This window comes from Pocillopora damicornis, chromosome 8 (genome assembly GCF_964200805.1).
Source record: "Pocillopora damicornis chromosome 8, jaPocDami1.2, whole genome shotgun sequence".
Classification (NCBI taxonomy): domain Eukaryota; kingdom Metazoa; phylum Cnidaria; class Anthozoa; order Scleractinia; family Pocilloporidae; genus Pocillopora; species Pocillopora damicornis.
The window spans coordinates 12,089,688-12,112,163 of NC_142677.1; the positions used below are offsets into that span (position 1 = coordinate 12,089,688).

Below are 22,476 nucleotides of genomic sequence, written 5' to 3' on the forward strand. Positions count from 1 at the left end.
TTCTTTTCCATTTGCACACAATTTTAGTTGCTCTTTGTCAACATTGGGAATTTGATTTTTTTCAAATTATTTTTGACCCGCAGCTGTTTAATTACCCCTGAGAAAATTCAAATGATAGTTTACTAAAATTTTTCCACTTTTTCATTTGTAGCCCACCAGTGAATGATAAAAGTTGACGATACTGCGAAACCACAACTATTGAGATAAGCTTTTTTGAAATTTTCATCGAGCTGTCATTTGCAAATTCAAATAACGTTCAACTGAAAATTGTTTTAATTACTAGGAACGTAAACAACAGAACACATCAACGCCACCCGCCTGTGAAATTAATCTTGGTTTAATTAGCTAAAAGCTCACATGCAAAATGCGGCTGTTGGCACAAAGATCGTCATAATAACTCAGAGACGCTGCAATGAAGATGTGACACCTAAGAGGTTTAAATGATTAAGCCGTTCTCTTTTCGAGTCTTGTACAGTCTAAAACAGGTTCCACATTCGCTCAAATTTGTTTTTTCTTTCAGCTTGGAATTTTTCCGGAATAACTATGAAGCGTGGCAATTTAACTCTCGTGTCAGTGTGTATTACGACTTTTTGGGCGATCAACTTTCCTCTTGTTAAATCTTTTGGCATCGACTCTGCTCAACATTTTCAGGAGTTAAGTGGTACGTATCAGATATCTTGAGGGCGTGGACTGAAGCACTGTGGAAGCCCTAGATTTTGATTTCAAGGCTTCGCTTTCTGCAAATTCTTAAATGATAGATAACCCTGTTAGGTTCAATTTACTCGGGTTTTCCGATTTTGCGAAAGTTCGCTCCAATCTTTCGCGCCCTGGTGATATATTCAATTAAGAAGTGATAATGTTTTTGTTCGTGGATGTTTCGCCAGTTAACTCAGTCATTTTTGCTTCAACTGAACTTTTACTTATTAGTAAGTTCCACTTCTGCGGAACTTCTGCTAAATTGGAAAACCCTTAATACAGCAAATGCTTGTACCGTTAAGGGTGAGTAGCTAAGTTCCTGAAGCGTTACTCAACTGACGCACGGACATTAACATAATGTTTTAAAGAGCTTAGCGGTCTGCTGATGCTGGCCACCTCTCAATTCCATATCATGTAAGAATCACAGTATAAGTTACTTTACACCTTAATTTTGTTGCAACATTTTTGCCATTTAGAATTTTGATGTACATTTTGTTTACGATTTTTTAAATTTTCTCCTAATTTAGAGTCGGATCATCAAGACTTCGTGGTGAATTTTAAAGGTGAAACTGTCAGCTTGAAAAACCTGACAAAGCTCTTACGTCTCCACAATGTTACCCTACCACAAGAGGAGAGATACTTTGCTGAAGTGTTTAAGCAGAAAAACAATTCTGAACAATCATGCGCAGGCAGATGCTACCGAGATGAAAGAGGAGAGGCAAATAAGTGTTTCTGTGATGAGGTTTGCAAAACACTTGGTGACTGCTGCGTGGACTTCTACTCGCAGTAAGTACAATTTGTTTTTCCTCTATACGTAACATCTCTAGTCGTTGTTCTTTGCTACATTGACAGCAATATATTGTACTTCGATCATCGATTAATTGGTCAATTGATTAAAGAAGCATCCAAGCTGTGGCAGTGCATTTAGCGGTTCCTGCAATAATTTGCAGAAACTGAAGATAAATTCAGCAAACGAGATGCTGCTAAGCATTTATTTTTCAAGTGAAGTTCACAAAAGATTACGGTAGCTTAAATACTTTAAAATATAATTTTGTTACGCTACTTGCAATTTTACAACAACGGGGTCACCCGTGGTCAGAGTCAACGATAAAATAAGGGTGGTCTTTTGCAGTGTTGCTACGGTGATTTTTTGGATGATAAGGAATTTTATGAAGTCATTATCGAAACAACAAATGGAAATTCATCGCTTTTCGTTTTAACTGCGTATCCTAATACTTCAGGGAAATAAGTTTCAAAAGAAACTGTGGTGCTGCATCGGTGGAAGAGTATATTCAGGTGATTTAGTATTATCGACTGAGTTGCTAACATAAATTGGCCACCGTAAAGGGTTGTTTCAAAGCTGACGTTTCGAGCGTCAGCGCTTCGTAGGAGCGATTGACGAAGGGCTAACGCTCGAAACGTCAGCTTTGGAACAACTCTTTACCGTAGCCAATTTACCTTCGCAACTTAGTTGATAGTCCTAAATCATCCTAATACTTGTTGAGCGCGATGTTCTTTGAAGGCCCTCGCATAGTTTGATTACTCTTTATCAGTGTTGGAGTTCAGTTAACGCTAAGTATAAGCTCCTCGATTTTTTCAGTTTGTTTTAGTTTATTTTTTGTAACGCAGCTCGAAAAATTAGCCTCAGATTTTCAAATTCGTCGCTAATAAACTTTGTGATGTCATTTTTTCCGATCTAAGTTATCACCAACACCTTAATACAATTATGTTTTGATCTCTTCCTATCTATCTACCTTTACGAACCCGGCACAAAACATACTTTAAGGTATTGGACATTTTCTTCACGTTAATATATTTCCTCTACTTGACATGCTCGCTCATACAAAGAATCCAAACAACTGTTTTTTAAGATGTCATCTAAGTGCAAGTATTATTGAGGCTATACAAAACCAGACCGTGACCTGTGGAGATGTCATTAGCCACGGGGGGCAGCGTTTCAATGAACCTCCATGGTCTGGGATAATCATGAAATCATCCTGCAGCCTATCAGGCAATCCAGTAGGTGAAGATTGCAAAGCTGTTAAGAAGTTAAATATGACATTACAGAGCGAACTACCCGTGTTTGGATGGAAGCACAATGTTACATACAGAAACATTGCCTGTGCCAGATGTAGCAAAGAAGAAAAAGTGACTTTCTGGGAACTCCAAGTAAAATGCGGGAGTGGAAGATTAGAATTCAATGGGTCGGACATCAAGGCAGTTAGGACGTTTCTCATGGACAAAATAAACAAGTGTTCATGGAAATACGAGACGTCGTCCAACCAAACGCGACATTGTGTATTGCATGATACAATATGCGCGGTGAATAAACAACCCTGGATGTCTTTAGTTAAAGACCTTTGTTCTTCATATTCCATGCCTTTTTCAGTTGACTATCAAAAGGCTAAAGTATCATACAAGAACCCTCATTGCGCTCTCTGTGATCCTGAAGGACATTCCGAGCCAGCGACCGCTCAAGGCCCAGTTATACCCTGGTCTATCATCTTGGATGTCAGCGGAAACTTTAGGAATCCTGAAACACCAAAGACACCACAGCCAACTGGAGCAACCAAAGAAAAGTTTAACGTTACTGCTCAGATGTTACACTGTACTTCAAACAGTAGCCATTGCACCATCACTATTGATGGGAAAACTTGCAAAGCATTCATTCCCGTAAAAAACCAATCAGCACAAATTAATGCATCCCTAGACAAACACCATGTAATGATACAGAGTGAACAATTCCTCGATAAAAAGATTGCCATGGACTTGAATGGGAGCACTGTATATGTATTGTGTCCAGATGATAAAGCTACTAACGATTCCAACCAGGATTTCACAGTTCTCATTTATATCACAGTCATTGGTACAACTCTATCAATAATTTCACTCTGCTTTCTTCTTTTCATTTACTTGTTTTTCAAAGAGCTAAGAAATCTGCCTGGAAAATGTCTCATCAACATTTGTGGGGCGTTACTCTTTTACCAAATAATTTTTTTCGCTGTTGAAAAGGCGAATGAAGTGGACGCTCTATGTAAGGCAGTTGCCATTTCTCTACATTTCTTCATCCTCGCTGCATTCTCGTGGATGAGCATTATGGCGTTTAATACAGCAAATGCTTTTACCGTTAAGGGTGAGTAGTTAAGTTCCTAAAACGTTGGTCAACTAACGCACGAAGATTAACAATGTTTTAAAGAGCTTAGCAGTCTTTTGATGCTGGCCACCTCTCAGCAGTTGGTTAAGTTTCCAACAGATTGCTTGTCCCCTTTAAACTCTTGCTAAAATTGGGTGGAGGGTGGTACCATGAATTAGACCTGTTGATCTGTGGTATGAGACGCCAACCACTTGGCCAACAAGTTCAAAACTAAGCAACCGTTATGTTAAAAAATTTCACATACCTGTTTGTCTAATCACGTCTGACTGAAGATACTGATCATACTGATTTTGCACATATCTTGAAAATAAACGCCATTCACTTGTTCTTAATTTCTGCAGCAGGCAATGCAAGGAGACAAAGCTCGAACCAGAGGAAAACCTTCATCAAGTATTGCATTCTGGGATGGGGACTTCCTGTAATGGTTGTTGGTTTATTTACTGTACTTGACTTCACAGGATCATTTCATGTCGGATATGGTTTGTACAAATAAGTCTTGAAGTTAAAATTGTTACAGGTACTGTTGTTCATCAATAGGAGCTTCAACTGACCTCCTTTAGCAGCGTTTACACCAGCTTATCATTGTCATATCGCTCCTTAACCCTTTACACCCTAACATCAGCATGCAAACTCTCTATACTATGCTCTCTACATTTCCTAAGGTGCTTACAAGTAGAATTTGTTTAGCAATCAAGAGCTTCTTTGGTTGGTGATCCTTTATTCTGGTAACCTAAATGTGTGATTCGGGAATGATATTGTAACTCATAGAGGTTAATGGGTTAAATATTGTGATCAGCATATCATTGACAAATTTTTGCTATCTTTATGGAGCAAACTGCCTCTCTAAGGACAACTCCTAAGAAACGATTTCGATTTCTCCCTGTATTTAATCGATAGGTAAATCGAATTATTGCTGGATATTTGGAAACACAGCCATGATTGTTGCTATGGTCACCCCAGTGAGCCTTGCTTTGGTTTTCAACATAACGTGTCTGGCGAAAAATCTCTATGGCATCCATCAGTTACAAAAGGTATGCGTAAGGAAGAGTACTTGAGGTTTGACCTTAGGCTTATGGAGTGTGGGAGACGTTCTGGCATCAGTCAGTAGCATCAAGAATTCAGTAGCATTAAGAAAGAGGCATCATGCTCAAATCTTCATTAAAGAAACCCATTAGAGTTTACATTAAGTCCGCTTGGGATATCTTTTACTTACGTTTCATTGACTGGTTGAATAGATCAGAGAAACTTTTGTTCGTTTACGTTTTTTAACCTTAGGGTGCCAGTTTAGCAGCAAACAATTCTAAAGCTTCTCTGACCCTCATCTACATCAAGTTGACCACAGTGATGGGACTGACCTGGATCCTGGGGCTTGCTGCTAACTGGAAACAAACTGAATTTCTTCATTACCCTTCCACTGTGTTGAACTGCATGCAAGGTACTTTTTCAAGTTTGATTTGTGAGGTACCAAGGCAAACGTGCGTGCGTCCGTGCGTGTGTGCCTCTCCATACTCCCCTATTAAAATTTCCCAAAAAATTAAATAGCTTTTGCAGATTTTTCTGGCAGGAGCACACATAAATGTAATCAGGACAAAATCTAGAGATTCCGTTATCAAATTTTGTTATGCATGAAGGGGTAGTTTTCAAACGAAAATACTCCTTGTCTAAAATTTTTCGCCCACCGCGATCCTAGTGAAATTATTTGTGGGAACATTTCGCCAACTAATTTTATTACAAGCAAGCCATCGTTTTCGTTGCGAAAGGGGGAGGGGCTACAGCCTCCTATGTAAGCATTAACTTAAGCAATGATATAAATTAACAGCATCCATCGGTCGTGCAAACTACAATCAGGGAATAATGTTTAGGACCTAACAGTAAACTGTATTAAATCGGTCAAGAGCCGCAACATTGCCTGGAGGCCCCGCTTAATCAAAAAAAGCCACCCAAAAAATTTAAGTGCCCCACCTTCATAACAGTGTTAAAGTTATTTTCACTTCGGTATGGCACAAGCAGTTAACGATAATTAAATTTCTGGTAACTAATTTTCTGTGAGATTTGTTTCAGGGTTTTTCATCGCGTTGTGCTTCACTACTTCTAAAAGAGTACGTGGACTGCTCAAGGAAAGGTTTTACCGTGGCAAAGGGTTAAAATGCACCGCTGAGCCCCAGTCAAATGGCATTCAAGACCAGAGTACAGTCAGAGATGGCGATACATCAGCGGATTTTAACAGATTTTCTTTGGCTTCCATGTCAATAGAACAACTGACGAAGCATCACTCTTAAAGATCTCACAGCACCATAACACAGTATGAGCCTTGATACTGTTTCTATACACAAGAAAACAGTTGATTTCCTTACAGAAGTTGGTCTTACAGATAGAGTTTAGATTTTACCGATAAGGAACTCTACCAATAAATGAGATTAAATAAAGCCTCAAGGATTTCTCTTTGACCTACCAGGAGGTTTTTGGAGTTGCCTCAACAACTTCGAATTCTACAGAAAACCTTTTTACGCGCTGAGAGAGACGCCATTAAGGCAACGCGCGACTAGAATGAAGTGTTTCACACGTGTGCACGTTGGGCAACTATTACGCTTGTTATAACATGATACTTTAAAAAAAAAAGAAAACGAAATTACAAAATTACGTCGTTCAGTCGGAAAGAAGAATAAAAGTGGCCTCCAGGCTGACATTACAGCAATTAGCAGATCCATTATCCACAATGAGCAAATTTATTAACAACCTAATGCGTAACGGTTCTTTTAGTTCCAAATTAAAATTTGTCTAACACGTCATTTTAAGGCGTCTGTCAACATGCCAGTGTTCTTTCACTTTTCAAATCCACTGCAAACATGATTTTCCTACGTCCGTCTCTGTTCTGACTCGGCACAAAACTTCACTGAAGAACTTTAGAAGCGCAGAAAAACACAAAACTGCGCATGATTGAGTTAACTTTGTACTCGCTGGTACAAATACAAATACCCAAGATCCTTTGGCGGTTTCTCTGACAGGGCTACTTTACGATCATTGAAAATCACCCACCTATTGAGAAACAACAAAATTATAGCAGTTCAAGGTTTAAGCGCAATTTGATGAGGAAATGTAATTGTAAATACAATACCTTCCGTCCTTAAGCACGTGACAAACATAATGACCACACATCGTTGATGTACCCATGTGACTGATAAAGGCAATCAGGCGGTATTCTGAAAGAGAAATGAAATCATGAGAAACATACCACAAAAAAACCAAATTTTTTAAATTTTAATCAACTTGCTCGGTATGTATTGAACAAGTTCTCCATTGCAATGTATTTATCCACGAAAACAACTGGAATATAGTCTTTTTTTCATTTTATTCCATCTAAATTCACGGCGTAATTGCAGCGCAACTCGATCTCATTGTTTCTGCACAAACTGATATGATCTTAATTACACGCTTACTGAAATCTTGCCCAATATTTATCTACCACATTGCAACTTATCTACTGGATACAGCTCATGAGACAAGAGTTCAACAGTTAGGCCAGTGAATGAAACCTTATAGGCAGTAACCAAAGTCAAACACTGTTCACAACACAAACAAACCTGTCTTATACTGATACTTACTTCCTGGTCCATCATTATACTGGGGTCCAGTCTCCTGGTTAGCAGAACTTTCTTCTTCCATAGAGTCGAGCTCATGCGCATGACTAAATATCCAATCCGCTGCACGCTCTAAGTTGTTGTCCTACATGAGGGTGACGGTAAAAATGGCAAACTTTGAGAAGAGAACATTGGCCATCAGCATGACAAGCGCGAATGCATTCACAATAGAATGAAAAATGGATCAAACAGCCGATTATCCGTTTAAAATGGCTAGCTAACAAACAAACAAGAGAGTGAGTGGGGGTGAGATACAACCTTCTAGCGATCTGAACATGGCATGTCAGATCACGTGATCCGAATTACGCAAGAAAAAAAATACCAAAAAACCGAAAAAACCAAACAAACAAAGCAAAGCGCAACGGAAGCGGTGGGTTAGGTTTCCTCGAAAAATGGGTGTTTTTGGACTTGGAACACACAAAAAAATGTGGTCTAAATTGCTAATATTATCACGGAAGGCTTAAAGCTGTTTACATTGAGGAGATACTCACGGTGGCTTTTAAAGCCTTGATAGCTTGTGCCTCAGTAAAACCCATAGAAGTAATAATCGCCAATGATTCTTCATCAATAGCTTTTGATCCTTGACTACCAGGAAGGACTAGTGGTGAGGTGAAATCTTGAATGGTAAAGACAGAATGGTTCTAAGAGATTTGAAATCGTTACATAGGGACTGGCAAAAAAAAAGCTTCAAGACATACTAGTCACTCTCTTTAAATACATGCTGGTACATAACTTTTATTGCAAGCAGCCCCAATAACAAAATTGTTGACAGGTCTTATTGAAACTTCATCATTACCCATTCTTAACAAAGAGTGTAGAATGAGTGTGGGGATCACTTATCAATTTTTCCTTCATGTTTTCATTCATTTCCTTTTGAAGAAGTTACGAGAATTTGTTAAGATATGAAGATAATTCTCTCTGGCTGACAAGTTTTTTCATTCTTATCACCTCTTTGCCTCAGAATGTATGGATATTCTGAGATGACGTTCCTTGTTTATCATGACTGAGAGGTTAACGAGCAGAGCACAGTGATGGGCCGAAATCTTGTGGCAAACACGTCTTCGAACAAAACATTCGTAGTCGTTAAAAATGTTATTTACACACTTATGTTTTGAGTAATTTCCAACAAGGAGAAGAATGCATGACCGAATTGCTCTATTGTAAAAAGGGGCCGCGTCACGACTGATGTCTTAAGCCATTTTCGTGCACCTTGTAAATTAAATCACCTTGAGCCAAGAGGAAATAAAAGAAACTTTGATAAGAAAGTAAAACCAAATAGGGAGACCAAAAATGACACCAGGATGGTTAAGAATTGAAAAGGTTAACGTGGATTGCAAATGATTAAGACAACACACGAAGTATAACATTTTAAAGACCCAAAGTACTTTAAGAGCAGCTCCATCTGAAACGTGGAAACCTGCACACAAAAATGATTACTAACACTCGTCTCACCTGGGTCACCCATATGTTCTAAAACCCAGTTCATGGCAGGTTCTACACCTAATCAAAGAAAAAAACCAATGAACAAATGAACATCAATCAGGGAAAGTAGCATGAAAAACATTCGATATGAACTGATCTCTTCTACTCTGCTTCAACGTATTTCTCACTCTACAGAATTCACAATCAACTTTGTCTACCCTTGCATTCTGCTGTCCCCTGTCACTTATGACCCTAGCTGGTTTAACAGCCTTAACTCACCAGTAAACTATCCATTGGTAAATTATACTGATGAGAAATCAAAACTGACTGCGGTCGGATTTAAAAGAAAAACTCATACATGTCTTCGCCCCTGGCATGCCACACGTGTAACACCTCTCCACAATGTTATTACACAGTTTAAAGATTTTAACAACACTGTGGATGGCTCTCTTACCTTGGTTCTTCGTGTGATAGACAGCCTTCCGACAACCTTCTTTGTCGAAGCCCATAGAAACAAGCTGAGCAACGACACTATCATCGATTTGGATCTGAGGAGCTGGAAAGAAATAAACACGAAATGAGATTTCGGTCTTGGTTTGGTACGGTGCAGAAGGTGGGGTGAGTATTTCGCCTGGATGCGTGGCAATCAAAACACTGTTCTCACGGCAATGGTAGTTAATGATCAACCGTTAAAGTAGTTTACCGAAAATGCTGTTCTGAGTTCTAAAGCAGCTTTTCATTAGTTGTTCATCGTGAGTCTCGAGCAGTTTTCCCTTCCCTCATCTACCTTCCTTATTTTTTCCTGCCAATGATCGCGTTCGTGTTGGAATGGGGGCTCATTGCTCGGTTGCAAAGATTTGCCAGCCATGTGCACGGATTATTTCCCAAAGCTAGCTAGACACAATGGAAGGCCTTGGATACCCCTGGAACCCAACTTTCCTTGCAGTGAGACAGCTCGTCAACAAAAATATATTTCTCTTACAACTAATGAGAGACTCAGAAGGTTGTACCTGCAGGAGCCTGTTCGCCTTCTGGGAGTTCTTCTTCGTTCGACTGAAGACCAGTAGCTCTTAGATGAGTCAGGTCTAGTTCATCTAAAATATCTACAGAAACATCTGGAAAAAATTTACACAATTATTCCTTTAGAATACATTACATTACAAGCAAGCCACTTTTTCGACGAACGACAAGCCAAGGAAAATTCCATCTTCGCTCCTCTTGTAAACAAAACTTCCCGTATCCATTCTGTTTCATGTACATACATAGGTGGTTAATGTAAAGAAGGGAACCTATTTCTAGGACCTCCCATTTGAGAAAATTACGTTTGCAGTAAATTTATGTTATATGTAAATTTAGGGGAACTGATATCATCACATCTATAGTCTGTTTACAGGCTAGAAAACAGTAACACAGTCACTTTTCGAGCAAACGCAGTGCAGGTTAAGTGCAGGAAGCGGATTTATCTACATGCATAGCACCGAGACACTTTCTCTCATCTTGTGTATAAATATTACAAAACCGGCCATACCTAATTTCTTTGGAGTCCAGTCATCAGCCAGAGTAAACTTCTTCATCTGCACCATTAGGTAATTAGGAAACGTGGCGAATCTAGTTGTTCTGACAAACAAACACACACACAAAATTTGTCACATACCACACACTAAGTGTACTAGTTAAATATCGTACTGCGGGAGTAGAACTTACTTTTGCGCAACGCTTTTTGCTTTAATTGCGGTGCTGTAAAAATCATCTACAATCTCAGGAGCAGCAAAAGCTTCAATACTCGCTGACATTGCTATCCTAGGTCGAACAATTTCATTTGGGTCTCTGCAAATGAAAAGTGACAAAAACTTCCTGTTAGTGAGAGGATACTGCATATTTGACCTTCGGCTGCTGAGAAATTAATTCACAGTTACAGCCTAGAAAAGATCATTAAAAATTTTGACACTCATTCTTCAAAGTATAGAGCTTTATGGGTTTCATTGTTCGAAGGTAACAGTGCTGCTAATAGAACGCTTTTAAATTGAGTGTAGTAAATCGAAAAGTAATTACAAAAATCAGATGGAGGCATTGTGAAGGTAGGGTACAAATGAGTACACTGCGTAAAGCGCGGGAAAACGTTAGTGACGAAGGCGCGATTGGTTTTAGTTTTGCATCTGATTGGTTGGGACCAATCACAGAGCGAAGTAAAGCAAAATCAAAGCAATTCTGGGCGACTTTCGATTTTTGAGAATTACTCCTAGAGTAGTCGTTAATGTTAGGTGTATGGACTGCATGAAAGAAATAACATACAGTCTCTCCTTCTTTTCTTCTGCTTCTTTCTGTTTTAACTCGTAAGCCGCTACTTTCTCTGTAGAGATGGCAAAGGGAATAAAAAAAGTACGTGATCTGCGATTAAACTGATAGCAACCCAAAATGACAGCAGGGAAAAGCAAACTAAGCTGGTAAATTTTCGTTGGGGACCTTAAACAAACCTGAAAAGCGACGGAAACCAGAAAGTGGTGAAAATAAAGTATCCAACAGATAGAACTTAAATCTTGTATAGGTGTTTTAAAATACTGCCCATTTCCTAGCCGTCTTTTAAAAAAGAAATAAGGGAAAGTTACAAATTTTTTCACGGCATGAGAGCGAGAACCACGAAGACGAACTCTCCTCGTCTCTATTAGGACTTATCCCTACTGACATTTGGTGTCCTAGGAGGGAGGTATAGCGCTGTTAAAAACCGGAAACAGCACTATCCACATACAAAATATTAATTTTAAGTTTTAATGCAAAGTTCCCAAGGCGTCTCTGTTGTAGCTGATTGAGCTCATCAAAACAGAAAATCTAAAGTATTCGAAGAAAATTTGTCACCTTTATTCAGTACAGCCTCCATAGGTATTGATAATGACAACAACGTATCCTCACGGCTGTTATACCGAACTTTTCCTGATTTCATACACTGTGTCCGTTCTTCCACCTGATTAACAACAATGAAATAGTTACCTGCACATACACATGCTACCAATCCATGAAACCGAACTACAACTTACCTTATATCTAAACGAGTCTGCTGGGTTGATGGCCCCTGCATTGGATCGCTAAAAGAAATTAAGAAGAAATATAAATCATGTTAAAACCTTCACACTTATAATTACAAAGAGGCGATAATAAGCGCTGTGATTGGTTGACAAACGATTCATTCCACCTTCTCAACCATTCAGATGGAAAGAAGAAACCAACTGGCAAGAATTTTCCTTCCTCGTTTCCTGGGTATGTTCTTATCCTCACTCTCAAGTTGCCTTGGTTAACTAGGTCAGTATAAATGCAATGCATATGTACGTTGTAGTTGGTGATGAGAAGCAAACGATGAAAATCCACAATCAGGGTAATTGCCTCTAAAATGTACCTCGGCTCTGTCTATAGCGGAAAGTAAATGCATAAAGAACTCTTGCGCGTCTTGCTGCCTGTTGGTGGAGAACTCGGGGTGACCACGCCCAATCACAGTTTTGAACATATGCGGTGCTATACCATCTTGTTCCTGACAAGTAAAAGGATAACGAAGGTCTTAACAAATGCTTGCGATTATGGCATGTTACTTAGAGACATGTAGAGTATTCGTCTTGATCTTGCTTCAAAGATTTAATTGTATGTTGAGTTTTCACTGTATGGCGGTGAAAGTCCACGTTGTTATTGAGTAGAATATAATCGTGTCCGTGGCCTATCCAAAATGTATGAGCAAAAGCATAATCCATAATATCAAGGCAATGACGACAGTGTCAAACCGGAACTCGTTTCACGATCCTCGCAACTTTCGAGAATCGAGGATAGAGACGCTTGTAGAAATATTTCCATATCACACAGGACTCCAGCCCAAATCAAGCTGCTCTCCAAAATTTCTGATACCGTGATTTGTATTTAAGTCTAAAACGTTTAGTTCAAGGAAATCACGACCTGACCTGGGCCCATTTCTATCGTTAGCAAGCCATTAACAACAAAAATCTCGCGATCAACCTTTTGACTCTTGAGAAGACCTGCAGTAAATGCTACTGGAACCTAACTACACATACATGTGACCGGAACTCCGTCAAAAACGCAAATCAAATACTGAAACACACCTGATCTGTTTGTTTCTCTGCTTTTTCCTGGTGTTCCTGTGGTGCTGTGGCGTATTTCCCAGAAAGGATTCCATGAGCAACCTTCGCCCTAAAGAAAGAAACATTTTCCCTTTGAAAGAAGTAGAGGGTTTTTTTTTCGAGAGAGGAATATTATCCTCTCGATTTCGAAAACTTTGAGTAGGGAAAGATGAAGACGCTTTCCACTTTATGTTCCCAGAGTAGCTATTTGTAAGAAAACATTGAGCCCAGTACTTGTCTAAAATCTGTGAGCGGAAAAGATCTACGCGAGGAATGAAAATTAATGAAAAGCTCAGCGATGAACTTACATCTGAGTGTTGAAGTCTCCACTAGGATCCGATGGGGCCTGGAAAAGGATGGTGGCAAATTGATCTCCATACCTGGAGAAACAACAAAAAAGTGCGAAAAATATGCCATTACAAAAAGGACAATATTTTAAACTGAGTTTCGAAAGTAATCCGTGAATCCTTTGGTTTTGCTTTATTTCGTTATGTGATTGGTCCAGAAAAATTGTTCCACTTTTTCTACCAATCAGATTCAAGAACTAAAACCAATCACGACTTGGTCGCCCGCGTTTTCCCGCGCTTTAGGCAATTTGATTGTTTTTACTTTGAATTCTCATTGGCTCTTAAGGTATTTTTTTTTCTGATTGACCGTTATTTTGGATTTGGTTATAGAAACTCATAGGGAAAAGCATTCTAATAATTGCGACAATTAGTGCACATGTAAATGTCATGCAGTGAACATTCTAGAGCGTATCGACAGCTCGGTAAGTACTAACAAATGTTAGCGATATTAACTCATACCTTTGTCTAAACTCCGGAAGTGTAAAAAGAACTTGAAGGACAGAGTTCATGTAACAGCTAAAAAGAGAAGAAAAAAAAAGTTATACTCTAAACTGTCAATTATCATGAACCAATACGACAATTCTATGTATTATTATAATTTTATAGCGGTTAGTGCCCATGGGCAATTGAAAGCGAATCTTTTGTTCTGATTAGCAACCCGAGTAGGAAAGTTGTTCGAGATTGCTGCCTTGATATCGCGCAAGCAAAAAATTACGTTTATCAGCCTTTCAAAGTTTTTCTTTTTTTGACAATGACGGCGATGAAGTAGAAAAAAGCGGCAGAAGACCGTGCTGTCAAAACAAAGGAAATGAAAACGACTCTTGTGGGTTAATATTGTGTTACTGACACAGTGTACTTTCCTTCCTGGCTCTCTAAATAAACAAATCATTCTTGATTCCTAATACAGAAAAACTTATCTAATCGCAGCTGTACAAGTTACATGCCTTTACAAATAGTTAGCGGTTAAATGGTTATTTTGCGACAGATGGAGAATGTAACACGTACCAGTTCAAAGTGAGTCAAGATGTATATTAAAACTACGGTCTGTATTAGGTGGTAACCTTGTAATTGAGCAGTTTTTAGTTCACAACAAAACTAGAGTAATGTGTGTCCACGCCTGCTTAATAGAGGAGTCTACTAAATGCTGGTTTGTTTCACAGTCAATAATGAATTTAGGTTGCATCCACCTAACCCTTTCACTCTCTAGATCTCATTAGTAATTCTCCTTTCGGTCTGCCACACAATTCTTATGATCTTAGTTCTGAGAATTTGGTATTGGATCAGTCCCAAATCCCCTAATCAATATATATTCCTTCATTCTCATCTCATTTTTATTTGATTTTGTGTTGATATTGCAAGGAAAAATTCTGTCCTGGTCACTCGTGGGATTTAAAGGTTTAACACAGGCTGTCCCCCCTCTAAATACAGGTTTTACTGTTTACCTATTTCCTAAATTCTTCAGTCCAGTGTAGCCAGGGCCACATAAGGGAGTCAATTTCTTGCCTGATTCCTTGAATAAATAATAACATCAGAAAACATTAAGATGGACTCAGTTACATGTAAACAGCGAATTATGGAACTATCATTGACTTTATTCTTTATCTCTGAGGTCAGAGAACCTCACAACAAAGGAAATGAATCATAAAGTCTCAAATGAAAAAATAAGAAAAATATATTTTGAGGGGTTGTCATCAAAGTCATCAAAAACTGTTACCTGTATAACATCCCACTCTCTTATCCTCATGTTTATGTCAATCTCCAACTCTGCCATTGTCTTGTCTGTCTGATAACATAATGTTAAAAAGGAGAATTGAAGTTCACAATTCACTCCACCTTGAAAGAATACCTCCCCCCTTCTTTATTCAAAGTTGTGCAGTCACAGACTGGAGTGCAGTATTGGCAAGGGGGGGGGGGGAGGAAACTCAATTTAAGGGAAAGAGGGACAAAATAACAATAAATTACTGTTACTCAAGATTACAATCTTCTACTTCCTAGTAATAATGCAATCAGGATGTGTCGCTAGTATATAGATGGGGTTGCATTTTTGTGAGTTGATTGACCATAACAGGATTGCATCTTTAAAACAGTTACTGTACCTTTTCCATCTGAGTAATGTTAATTCCAAAGTGAGCAAGATGCTGAGCTAGATTAGGATCCTCAACCATGTCATCCTCATCATAAGAAAACACATCTTCAAGACAAAAGCAAGATCACACCCCTTAACATCTCTCCAGATTACATGTACTGTACAAGGTTTAGTGTAATGTTACATGGACATGCATGACTTTGTATAAACTTGTCTAAGTTTTAGTGTTTTCCAGAGAATGTAATGGTGTACTCTTCTGGGGTAGAGCAATTTTTGATAATTGTTTAGAACTACATGCAAATATTGTGCAAAACAATTTCATGACAAATGAAATGTATGATGTGCATTCATTGTAAGAAAAGTCTGGGCCTTAAGATATCTCCTTCTCACACATTCTGTGATGTGGAGATGAGGACTCTGGATTGACTTTGTATCAATTTTAAAAGTTTTGTTTTGGAGATTATCATCATCAAAAACAATTCCTTTGATTGTAGTACATAATTAACAATGTATTGTACACCAAATAATTATGCATGAGACAATTAAAATAGGTTTAAAGACTACATGTACATACATGTGACATTTCCATTAATTTTGTACCTGCTCCATCAGGAGTGATGGTTCCAAGTTTAACAGCTAATGGATATTTTGTTTCCCTGTAATAATCAACAGCATGATTATTTCCCCCTGATCCTAGAGAGGAAAGAAAGAGGTTTAATACAAAAAAATTTAATTTAATCTACCTTAAAACTTTTTAATCACCCTCTCCTAAAGTCTGCTCATTCAAGCACCTTTAGTTTACAGTTTTGAGCAACAACCAAGTACACCCATGCACATCTGGGTTACCGTATTTCTTCACCTATAAGCTGACCTCGACTATAAGCAGAGACCCTAAAAGTTAAAGACCTTCCAACAGACTCGTGTTGTCCAAAAGAAAAAGCAAAACCATTAGCTATAAGCTGAGAGCGAAATTCTCGATTGTAACCAGCCATTTGAGTGAGCAAACCTCACAGAAAAAATTGGGAAATGGCTCAACGAACACAAAAGCTAATGAATGAGAATAAACACGAAAGAAAAAAAAAGCGAACCAGTGAAGATGTAAATACTACTACGCGACTGCAGAAACACAACAATACTCTCAGTTACTGTAACCTAACAAACGTTTCAATTGAGTATTTCTTTTGTCACTGTTATTTTTCATATCATGCCAAAAGCATGCTGCTTTTCATATACTATATACTACAATAGTTCAAACATATGTATCAATTTAAAAATTCCATGAAGTAGAAATTATACCAACCATCAAAATATTTCCTGCCGCACAAAATTGTACCATCAGTTAAGTTCATCCACAAATTTTCTGTTAAATCACATTTTGAACACTTCCAGCCTCTGAAAGGAAAATATTATTGAAAGGATTGGAACAATAATTGCAACTAATGACAGAGAAAAATTAAAAATGTCAGTATGTAATCTGTGTTGAGCTTCAAAAGTCTGTACTGGAGCAAAGTGGCCCACCCAGCCAGAGCTTATCATGGTTTCCATAGCATGAGCCAATCAGGAGTATCACTGTTCTTCCCCTAGATTGGAAGCTGGTCCATTGCAAGGGTTAACCCCCAACATTTCATCAGGCTTCCCTGACAATTTGCCAGTACTCACCTATATTCTTGGGTGGGCAGAGGCACTGTAAGGGGAAGGTTTTTGGTCCAGAACACAACACACTGACCAGGTTATAGGTCTCAAATGTGGACCTCTCAACCGAAAGTCCAGTGCACTCAACATTAAGCCACTGCATCTCCATTGTTGAACTTAAGAAAGAGAGCACTTATTACCAAAACTAACCTTGGTGGAACTTTGACACCATTGTCCAGTTGTAAGAGATTATCAGCATACCTTAAAAAATAAAGTGCATATGTGTAGTACATAACTGTAAAACTGTACGAGTCAATGGCAAGAAAAATTTAACTAGCCTTCCTTGAAAATGCATCTACACAGAAAGTGTGCAAAAAAATTATAAAAATTTTATAATTTTTTAAAGTAGTTTACTAAAGTTCAGGTTTACTCCTTACTTGGATTTAAATCTTTTTTCTCCATCCCAAGAGGCAACTTGGTCTCTATATGCTGATGAGTCAGCAGTAAGAACTCCTGCTATGGCTAACTGAAGCTATGCAAATAGTAAAAAAGAAAATTAATGAGTGATATTGTGTTCTTTTCCTAACAAGTGCTTCAAATAATAAATAAAATCTTGACTTTAGTTCGATCCTAAGGAAACTAATTTTAAAAGAGGTCTAAATGATTTGTGTATCAAAAAAGAGCAAACTGAATTAAACCTATAACTCCCTCAATTGATTTACATGTAACTTCTTTATATAATAAATTATCAGTACATTATCCAGCAAACAGATAATGAGAATACTCAAACTTATCAGAGGTAGAAGTTATTATCTTGATCTAACATCAAATTCTTGTAGCTAGTTCACAAGGAAATGTGTAGCAGCCACAGAGGAGAATTAACAATCAGATCTCGGGGGTAAATTGCTAGATGTACAACATGATACTGTTTGGATTTATGTTGTAACTTTAATTAATAATTGTACTTGCAGATAATGGAAATCATTGTACGGTACTACTACGCATGATCATGATTATAATCAAGAACTAGAAATTAGTTTCATAAATGAATGGTTTCCATTCTTGGCCTTGCCTCTTTCCCTCTTTAATCAAGAATGTCAGATGAATCAATCTGTAATTTCCACTATACCTATTAAATTTAAGCATAGTACCTGGAGTGGAATCTCAGCATTTGGAAGAGGAATGACAAGAGGATCTCCCCCAGTCCCCAACACTGAGACTGAATTGAACTCATCATATTCCACCTGTATAAATAAATAAACATTTATTGGTAACAAAAGATATTGATATTTTCCTTTAAGTTAATACATCTTTTTGTCACTTGGCAATAGATTACAGAAATCCAGACCTGAAAGTTTCTTTATCACGAGTAAAAAAAATTTAATTAAATGTTCATCATTGTTAAAATAATGCAATAGAAAAAATACATACCTCTCTAAGTCAAACAACTTGAATATCTCATTTTCTTGTAAGTGTATATGTGTGTGGCAAAATTAATAAACAGAAAACTGAAACCTCAAGCTTTCAGAATCATTCTCTCTAACAAAGGATAAATTTATAAACTGCTGCATGGTCCATGCACAATGCCAGAAGTACACTGTGGAAAAATTCCTTGATATCACTCTCTGTTGCTGCCAAAAATTATATTGTTGTTGTTCATTATAAATCCAAATTTTCCTTTCTGTTGCATTTTTATCAAGTTCTCTTGTTGTCATATGCATCGCTTTCATCAATATTCTGTTATGTTATTTCTCAGAGTGTCTTTGTCGTCTGTTATTTTGTATTTGCATTTGTCAATGTCTTTGAGTATAATTGTAGTAACTTATTATTTGTAATTTTCTTTTAGCAACTGCTTCAAAGTTTATTTTGTTTTGTTTGGAGGTATAGTAAAGAGCATGTTATTGTTTGGAAATGTACAAGTACTTTTGGCCATCATGCTCTCAATGTTACATAATACACGTATATGACAGGACAGAAACTGCCCACATTGTGAGTACCTCCCATTTTCCCTCATAAATCCTTAGAAAAGTTTTCTAAGCATTTATAAGGTACTTACAGTGCACACAATTTCTTTCCTGTTATGTCCATGCATTTTGTATCAAGTACCTTTGTCTTTTCCACATCAAATCCTCCTTCAACGCCTACCACAGGGAAAACAAGGAGTTTCTAACTTTCAAGTAACATCATGTACCAATTAAATCTTCAGTTGGGCTGACATATATAAAGGCCCCTTTATTGGTAGGGTATTATCAATGACATGAAGTTTTTCTTGAATTTAAATGTTAAACTTTTAAGTTTGACACTGGACCAGCATGCAAATATTATAAAATGGAAATTAATCTGATGAGGTGCAGCAAATACCACATAATGATGTTAAAAAGTTAGGAAATTTAAAACGCAACTCACCAATTGCCAGTCTTGTAGGTTTTTTCTTTGGTGGAGTATCTGTAGAGCTATCTGTTTCAATCTGAACCTTTTGGAGGAAACAAAGAGACAAATAGTAACCATATAATGAATGATCATAAACAATTACTGGGAATTCTTCCTTAAAAAATTTCCTTTTCTTGACTGCTAAATTTATGCACACTGAAATAACAATGTGGAGTACCGTAAATGTCCATTTGAATTTTTTACTTTGTTTTATCTTCCTTTCCCCTGTTTGAGATTATGATTTTCATAATGAGGTCTAGACAGAGGAACACAAATATCATCATCGTAAAAAACATTGAAACTGTTCCCAAAAAAAGAACTGATCTGCAGAACAGTCATGAAATGTCTAAAGTTTACCCAAAGATTAAAAAAAAAATCCTTCAGTCTTTTTGAAAATATGTCTTTGATAAAAATGCTGTGGGTACTCAGATACATCTTAAAAGAGATGTACTATGGTACACTCGTGTATATATTAACCAAAAAACCCGAATTTAATGCACTAAAAATTGTATGCAATTATGAATAATAAAAATTGCACACATCAAAAAATTGCAAGTGTGCGCACGACCTTGAGACATTGGCCTCATTAGTATGTATGAGGTAGTCCTTTTGTTTTTCTATTGTTGGCAGTTTATTGTTTTAAAGAACAGGCCACAATGTAGTAGCACTAAAATACTACACAGCTTAACCAATGACAAGCAAACTAGTTTGTTGCAATCACCATTCAAACCGATCTTCCCAATATGCTTTTACCAATGCGACTTTGTAATCAAAATATATAAATGATTTACCATTTTCCAATGGAATTCATTCATCAAAATAGCTATTTCTCACTTAATAAGCAGTAATGCTAAAAGGGTCTTCTCTGAGTTTTCTGGTTTTCCTCATTACACAAAAAAACTTCCAAATTCCAATTCAACAAGGAAACTGAACAAGAAAACCATCTTGTGGGTGTCTAATATTACCTGAAAAAGATTTCATTTAATACTCTGTTTTCAAACTGACTTATTTATTAATCATCATTCATGTTATGAAATATAGTTACCTTCTTAACTTTCTTCAAATGCAAGAAAACCTTGTGAGAGGTCTTACTGATATGAAGATAAACATGTTCCTGACAAAAACCAAGAAATGTAGAAAGACAAACATAGAGTCCTCCATCACTTTCCTATAAAATAAAAATTCACAAGATAAGGTAAGTAAACATTTTACTTAATAAGTGTGATTTCCTAAAGCTCAAACATCATTTTGATTCACCACAATTTTTTTCAAATCTCTTTCTTTACCACTGGAAGTTATGTTCAATTGCACTGAAAGAATTGGATAGAGAAAAAGAGATGGAGAGTAACCAAAAAGACTTTCAAGTCTAATTTTTTTTTTGTCTAAACCTTGTAGCTTAACCGTTTAACTTCCAGAAGTAATGAACATGTAACTTTTCCCCATAATATCCATACCTTATCCAGCAAAGAGATAATTCGAATACTCAAACTTATCAGCTAGAGGTTGTTGTCTTGATCTAACTGCAAATTCTCATTACTAAGTTACATAGAAATGTGTAGCAGCTAGAGGGGAGAATTAACAATCAGATCTCAGGAGTTAAAGAGTTAATTTAAGTGAGCAGCACAGAAAGTTTTATTTCAATAGAATAGGTTGAGCTCACACACTGAACTAAAAGCAAATTAGAAATAACTGGAACATGATCTGATAATCAATGGGTGTCAAATTTCAAACTTGTTGCCATCAAAACCAGACTTATTTTTTTTAATTGTGGAGCAACATTTGCATGCTGCATTTTTGCCACAAGTAACATAATGATCAGTTTAGAAAAAAAATGTAGTATTTTCAATCTAAGGGACATTCATGCACAGAGAGGATGGACAATATTGGAAAGTCAACTTCATAATTTTGTTCAAATGGAATGGTGACACTTTTAGAGCTCTCGTCAGCTTCGATAATTGATGACAATGTTACAGCATATATTAAAGTTAATGTTATGGCAATTACCACCAGCAAATTAAAAAACTAAGAGGGGTAAAATTTCCGCACAGCCCCATACTATTTCCTGTTTTAAGGCTAAAAAGGTATACTCAATATAATTTCATATATAATTTCACTCTTTCTCATAGAACAAGCGACAGGAAAATTAAAAAAAGATAGAAATTGGAGTAAAACGAGGCTTAATCATGATACATGTGAAGAAGGGAAAAACGACGTAATTTGTACGTCTGAAAGTTTTTCTTGGTTATTAAACACTGCAAAGAAGAGTTTTTGAATTAAAACACACTTCAATAAACCCTACGTGCATTTTTTTTTTTAGGACCACATCTACATATTTGCAATACATACCGGCGAGTCGAAGCAGTACACACATTCATCTTTGAAAACCTTATCTCCACCTCCTGGAACACGGATACCTGGGCTCTTTAAATACTCCATAGGAGAACGAGAGTTGTCGTAATTTTCCAGTAATTATTTCAACAAATTTCACAAGTTTGAAAGAAAAATGAAAGAACACGAGATCTACTACGTTTATGAAGAATTCCGCTGACAGGGAAATTGGACTTCCGCCCAATGACCTATTCGTATAAGCTACACTGACCTATACTTGGCCAACCTCCTCGCGTGCAGATCTCAATCCCCTCCCGCCGAAGGATTACAGCATTTAAAAATTTTATTTTCTTTTGCCGTTTGAAGACAACCACAGAAAACCTGTGAGACAAATGCACCATTAAAGAACATTGAAAACTGAAAAAAATGCACTAATGCTTGAGATTTAGACTCTCCACCCACATCGAAATTTAAGACGCTTAAAAAAATCAATTCAATACAATTTGAGTCGCCTACGTGTAGCTATACCCTCCGCCCGTCTAGAGTGAAATGGAGGCAAGGCTATAATTTCTTTTCGGCTTCTAACTGTAATGAATGGAGAGGGACAACCTCATCTTTACTGAGAAGA

At 37.3% G+C, this 22,476-nt stretch overlaps 2 protein-coding genes across 5 annotated transcripts; one reads left to right on the forward strand and one right to left on the reverse strand.

Annotated features, from left to right (window-relative positions):
* The first annotated feature begins 342 nt into the window (after window positions 1-342).
* LOC113682532 (uncharacterized) lies at window positions 343-6,636 on the forward strand. Of its 3 annotated transcripts, none has more exons than XM_089181176.1 (8): window positions 344-434; window positions 521-661; window positions 1,224-1,482; window positions 2,568-3,829; window positions 4,195-4,329; window positions 4,748-4,881; window positions 5,126-5,285; window positions 5,912-6,636. In XM_089181176.1, exons 2-8 carry the CDS (start codon window positions 544-546, stop codon window positions 6,127-6,129), a joined length of 2,286 nt encoding a protein of 761 aa, XP_089037302.1. In that variant the 5' UTR covers window positions 344-434; window positions 521-543; the 3' UTR covers window positions 6,130-6,636. The 3 variants fall into 3 exon arrangements, with proteins under 3 accessions (XP_089037303.1, XP_089037302.1, XP_027055490.2); XM_027199689.2 differs by having other exon boundaries at window positions 345-434; window positions 4,192-4,329; XM_089181177.1 differs by lacking the exon at window positions 5,126-5,285 and having other exon boundaries at window positions 343-434; window positions 4,192-4,329.
* On the reverse strand, window positions 6,558-22,262 carry LOC113682534 (ubiquitin carboxyl-terminal hydrolase 5). 2 transcript variants are annotated; one of them, XR_016179428.1, is made up of 28 exons: window positions 21,867-22,159; window positions 20,566-20,688; window positions 19,497-19,563; window positions 19,197-19,231; window positions 18,242-18,334; window positions 17,528-17,622; window positions 17,301-17,351; window positions 16,759-16,850; window positions 16,059-16,151; window positions 15,469-15,563; window positions 15,087-15,155; window positions 14,815-14,882; window positions 13,832-13,888; window positions 13,334-13,405; window positions 13,008-13,095; window positions 12,299-12,430; window positions 11,943-11,990; window positions 11,764-11,869; window positions 11,203-11,260; window positions 10,615-10,737; window positions 10,439-10,527; window positions 9,921-10,025; window positions 9,365-9,466; window positions 8,941-8,988; window positions 7,980-8,104; window positions 7,453-7,603; window positions 6,966-7,050; window positions 6,558-6,886 (listed from the first exon to the last, which is right to left on the reverse strand). XR_016179428.1 is itself a non-coding variant. In XM_027199690.2 (28 exons), exons 1-28 carry the CDS (start codon window positions 21,954-21,956, stop codon window positions 6,793-6,795), a joined length of 2,424 nt encoding a protein of 807 aa, XP_027055491.2. In that variant the 5' UTR covers window positions 21,957-22,262; the 3' UTR covers window positions 6,558-6,792. The 2 variants fall into 2 exon arrangements, 1 of the variants encoding a protein (XP_027055491.2); XM_027199690.2 differs by having other exon boundaries at window positions 7,453-7,573; window positions 21,867-22,262.
* Window positions 22,263-22,476: the final 214 nt, after the last annotated feature.

Coding starts and splice junctions, on each gene's coding strand:
- LOC113682534 (XM_027199690.2), bottom strand. CDS start 21,956: ATGGAGTATTTAAAGAGCCCAGGTATCCGTGTTCCAGGAGGTGGAGAT. Junction 12,431..13,007: donor CAGAGAAACAAACAGATCAG/GTGTGTTTCAGT, acceptor TTTACTTGTCAG/GAACAAGATGGTATAGCACC. Junction 11,991..12,298: donor CCGCTATAGACAGAGCCGAG/GTACATTTTAGA, acceptor AATTTCTTTTAG/CGATCCAATGCAGGGGCCAT.
- LOC113682532 (XM_027199689.2), top strand. CDS start 544: ATGAAGCGTGGCAATTTAACTCTCGTGTCAGTGTGTATTACGACTTTT. Junction 3,830..4,191: donor AAATGCTTTTACCGTTAAGG/GTGAGTAGTTAA, acceptor TAATTTCTGCAG/CAGGCAATGCAAGGAGACAA. Junction 4,882..5,125: donor GCATCCATCAGTTACAAAAG/GTATGCGTAAGG, acceptor TTTTAACCTTAG/GGTGCCAGTTTAGCAGCAAA.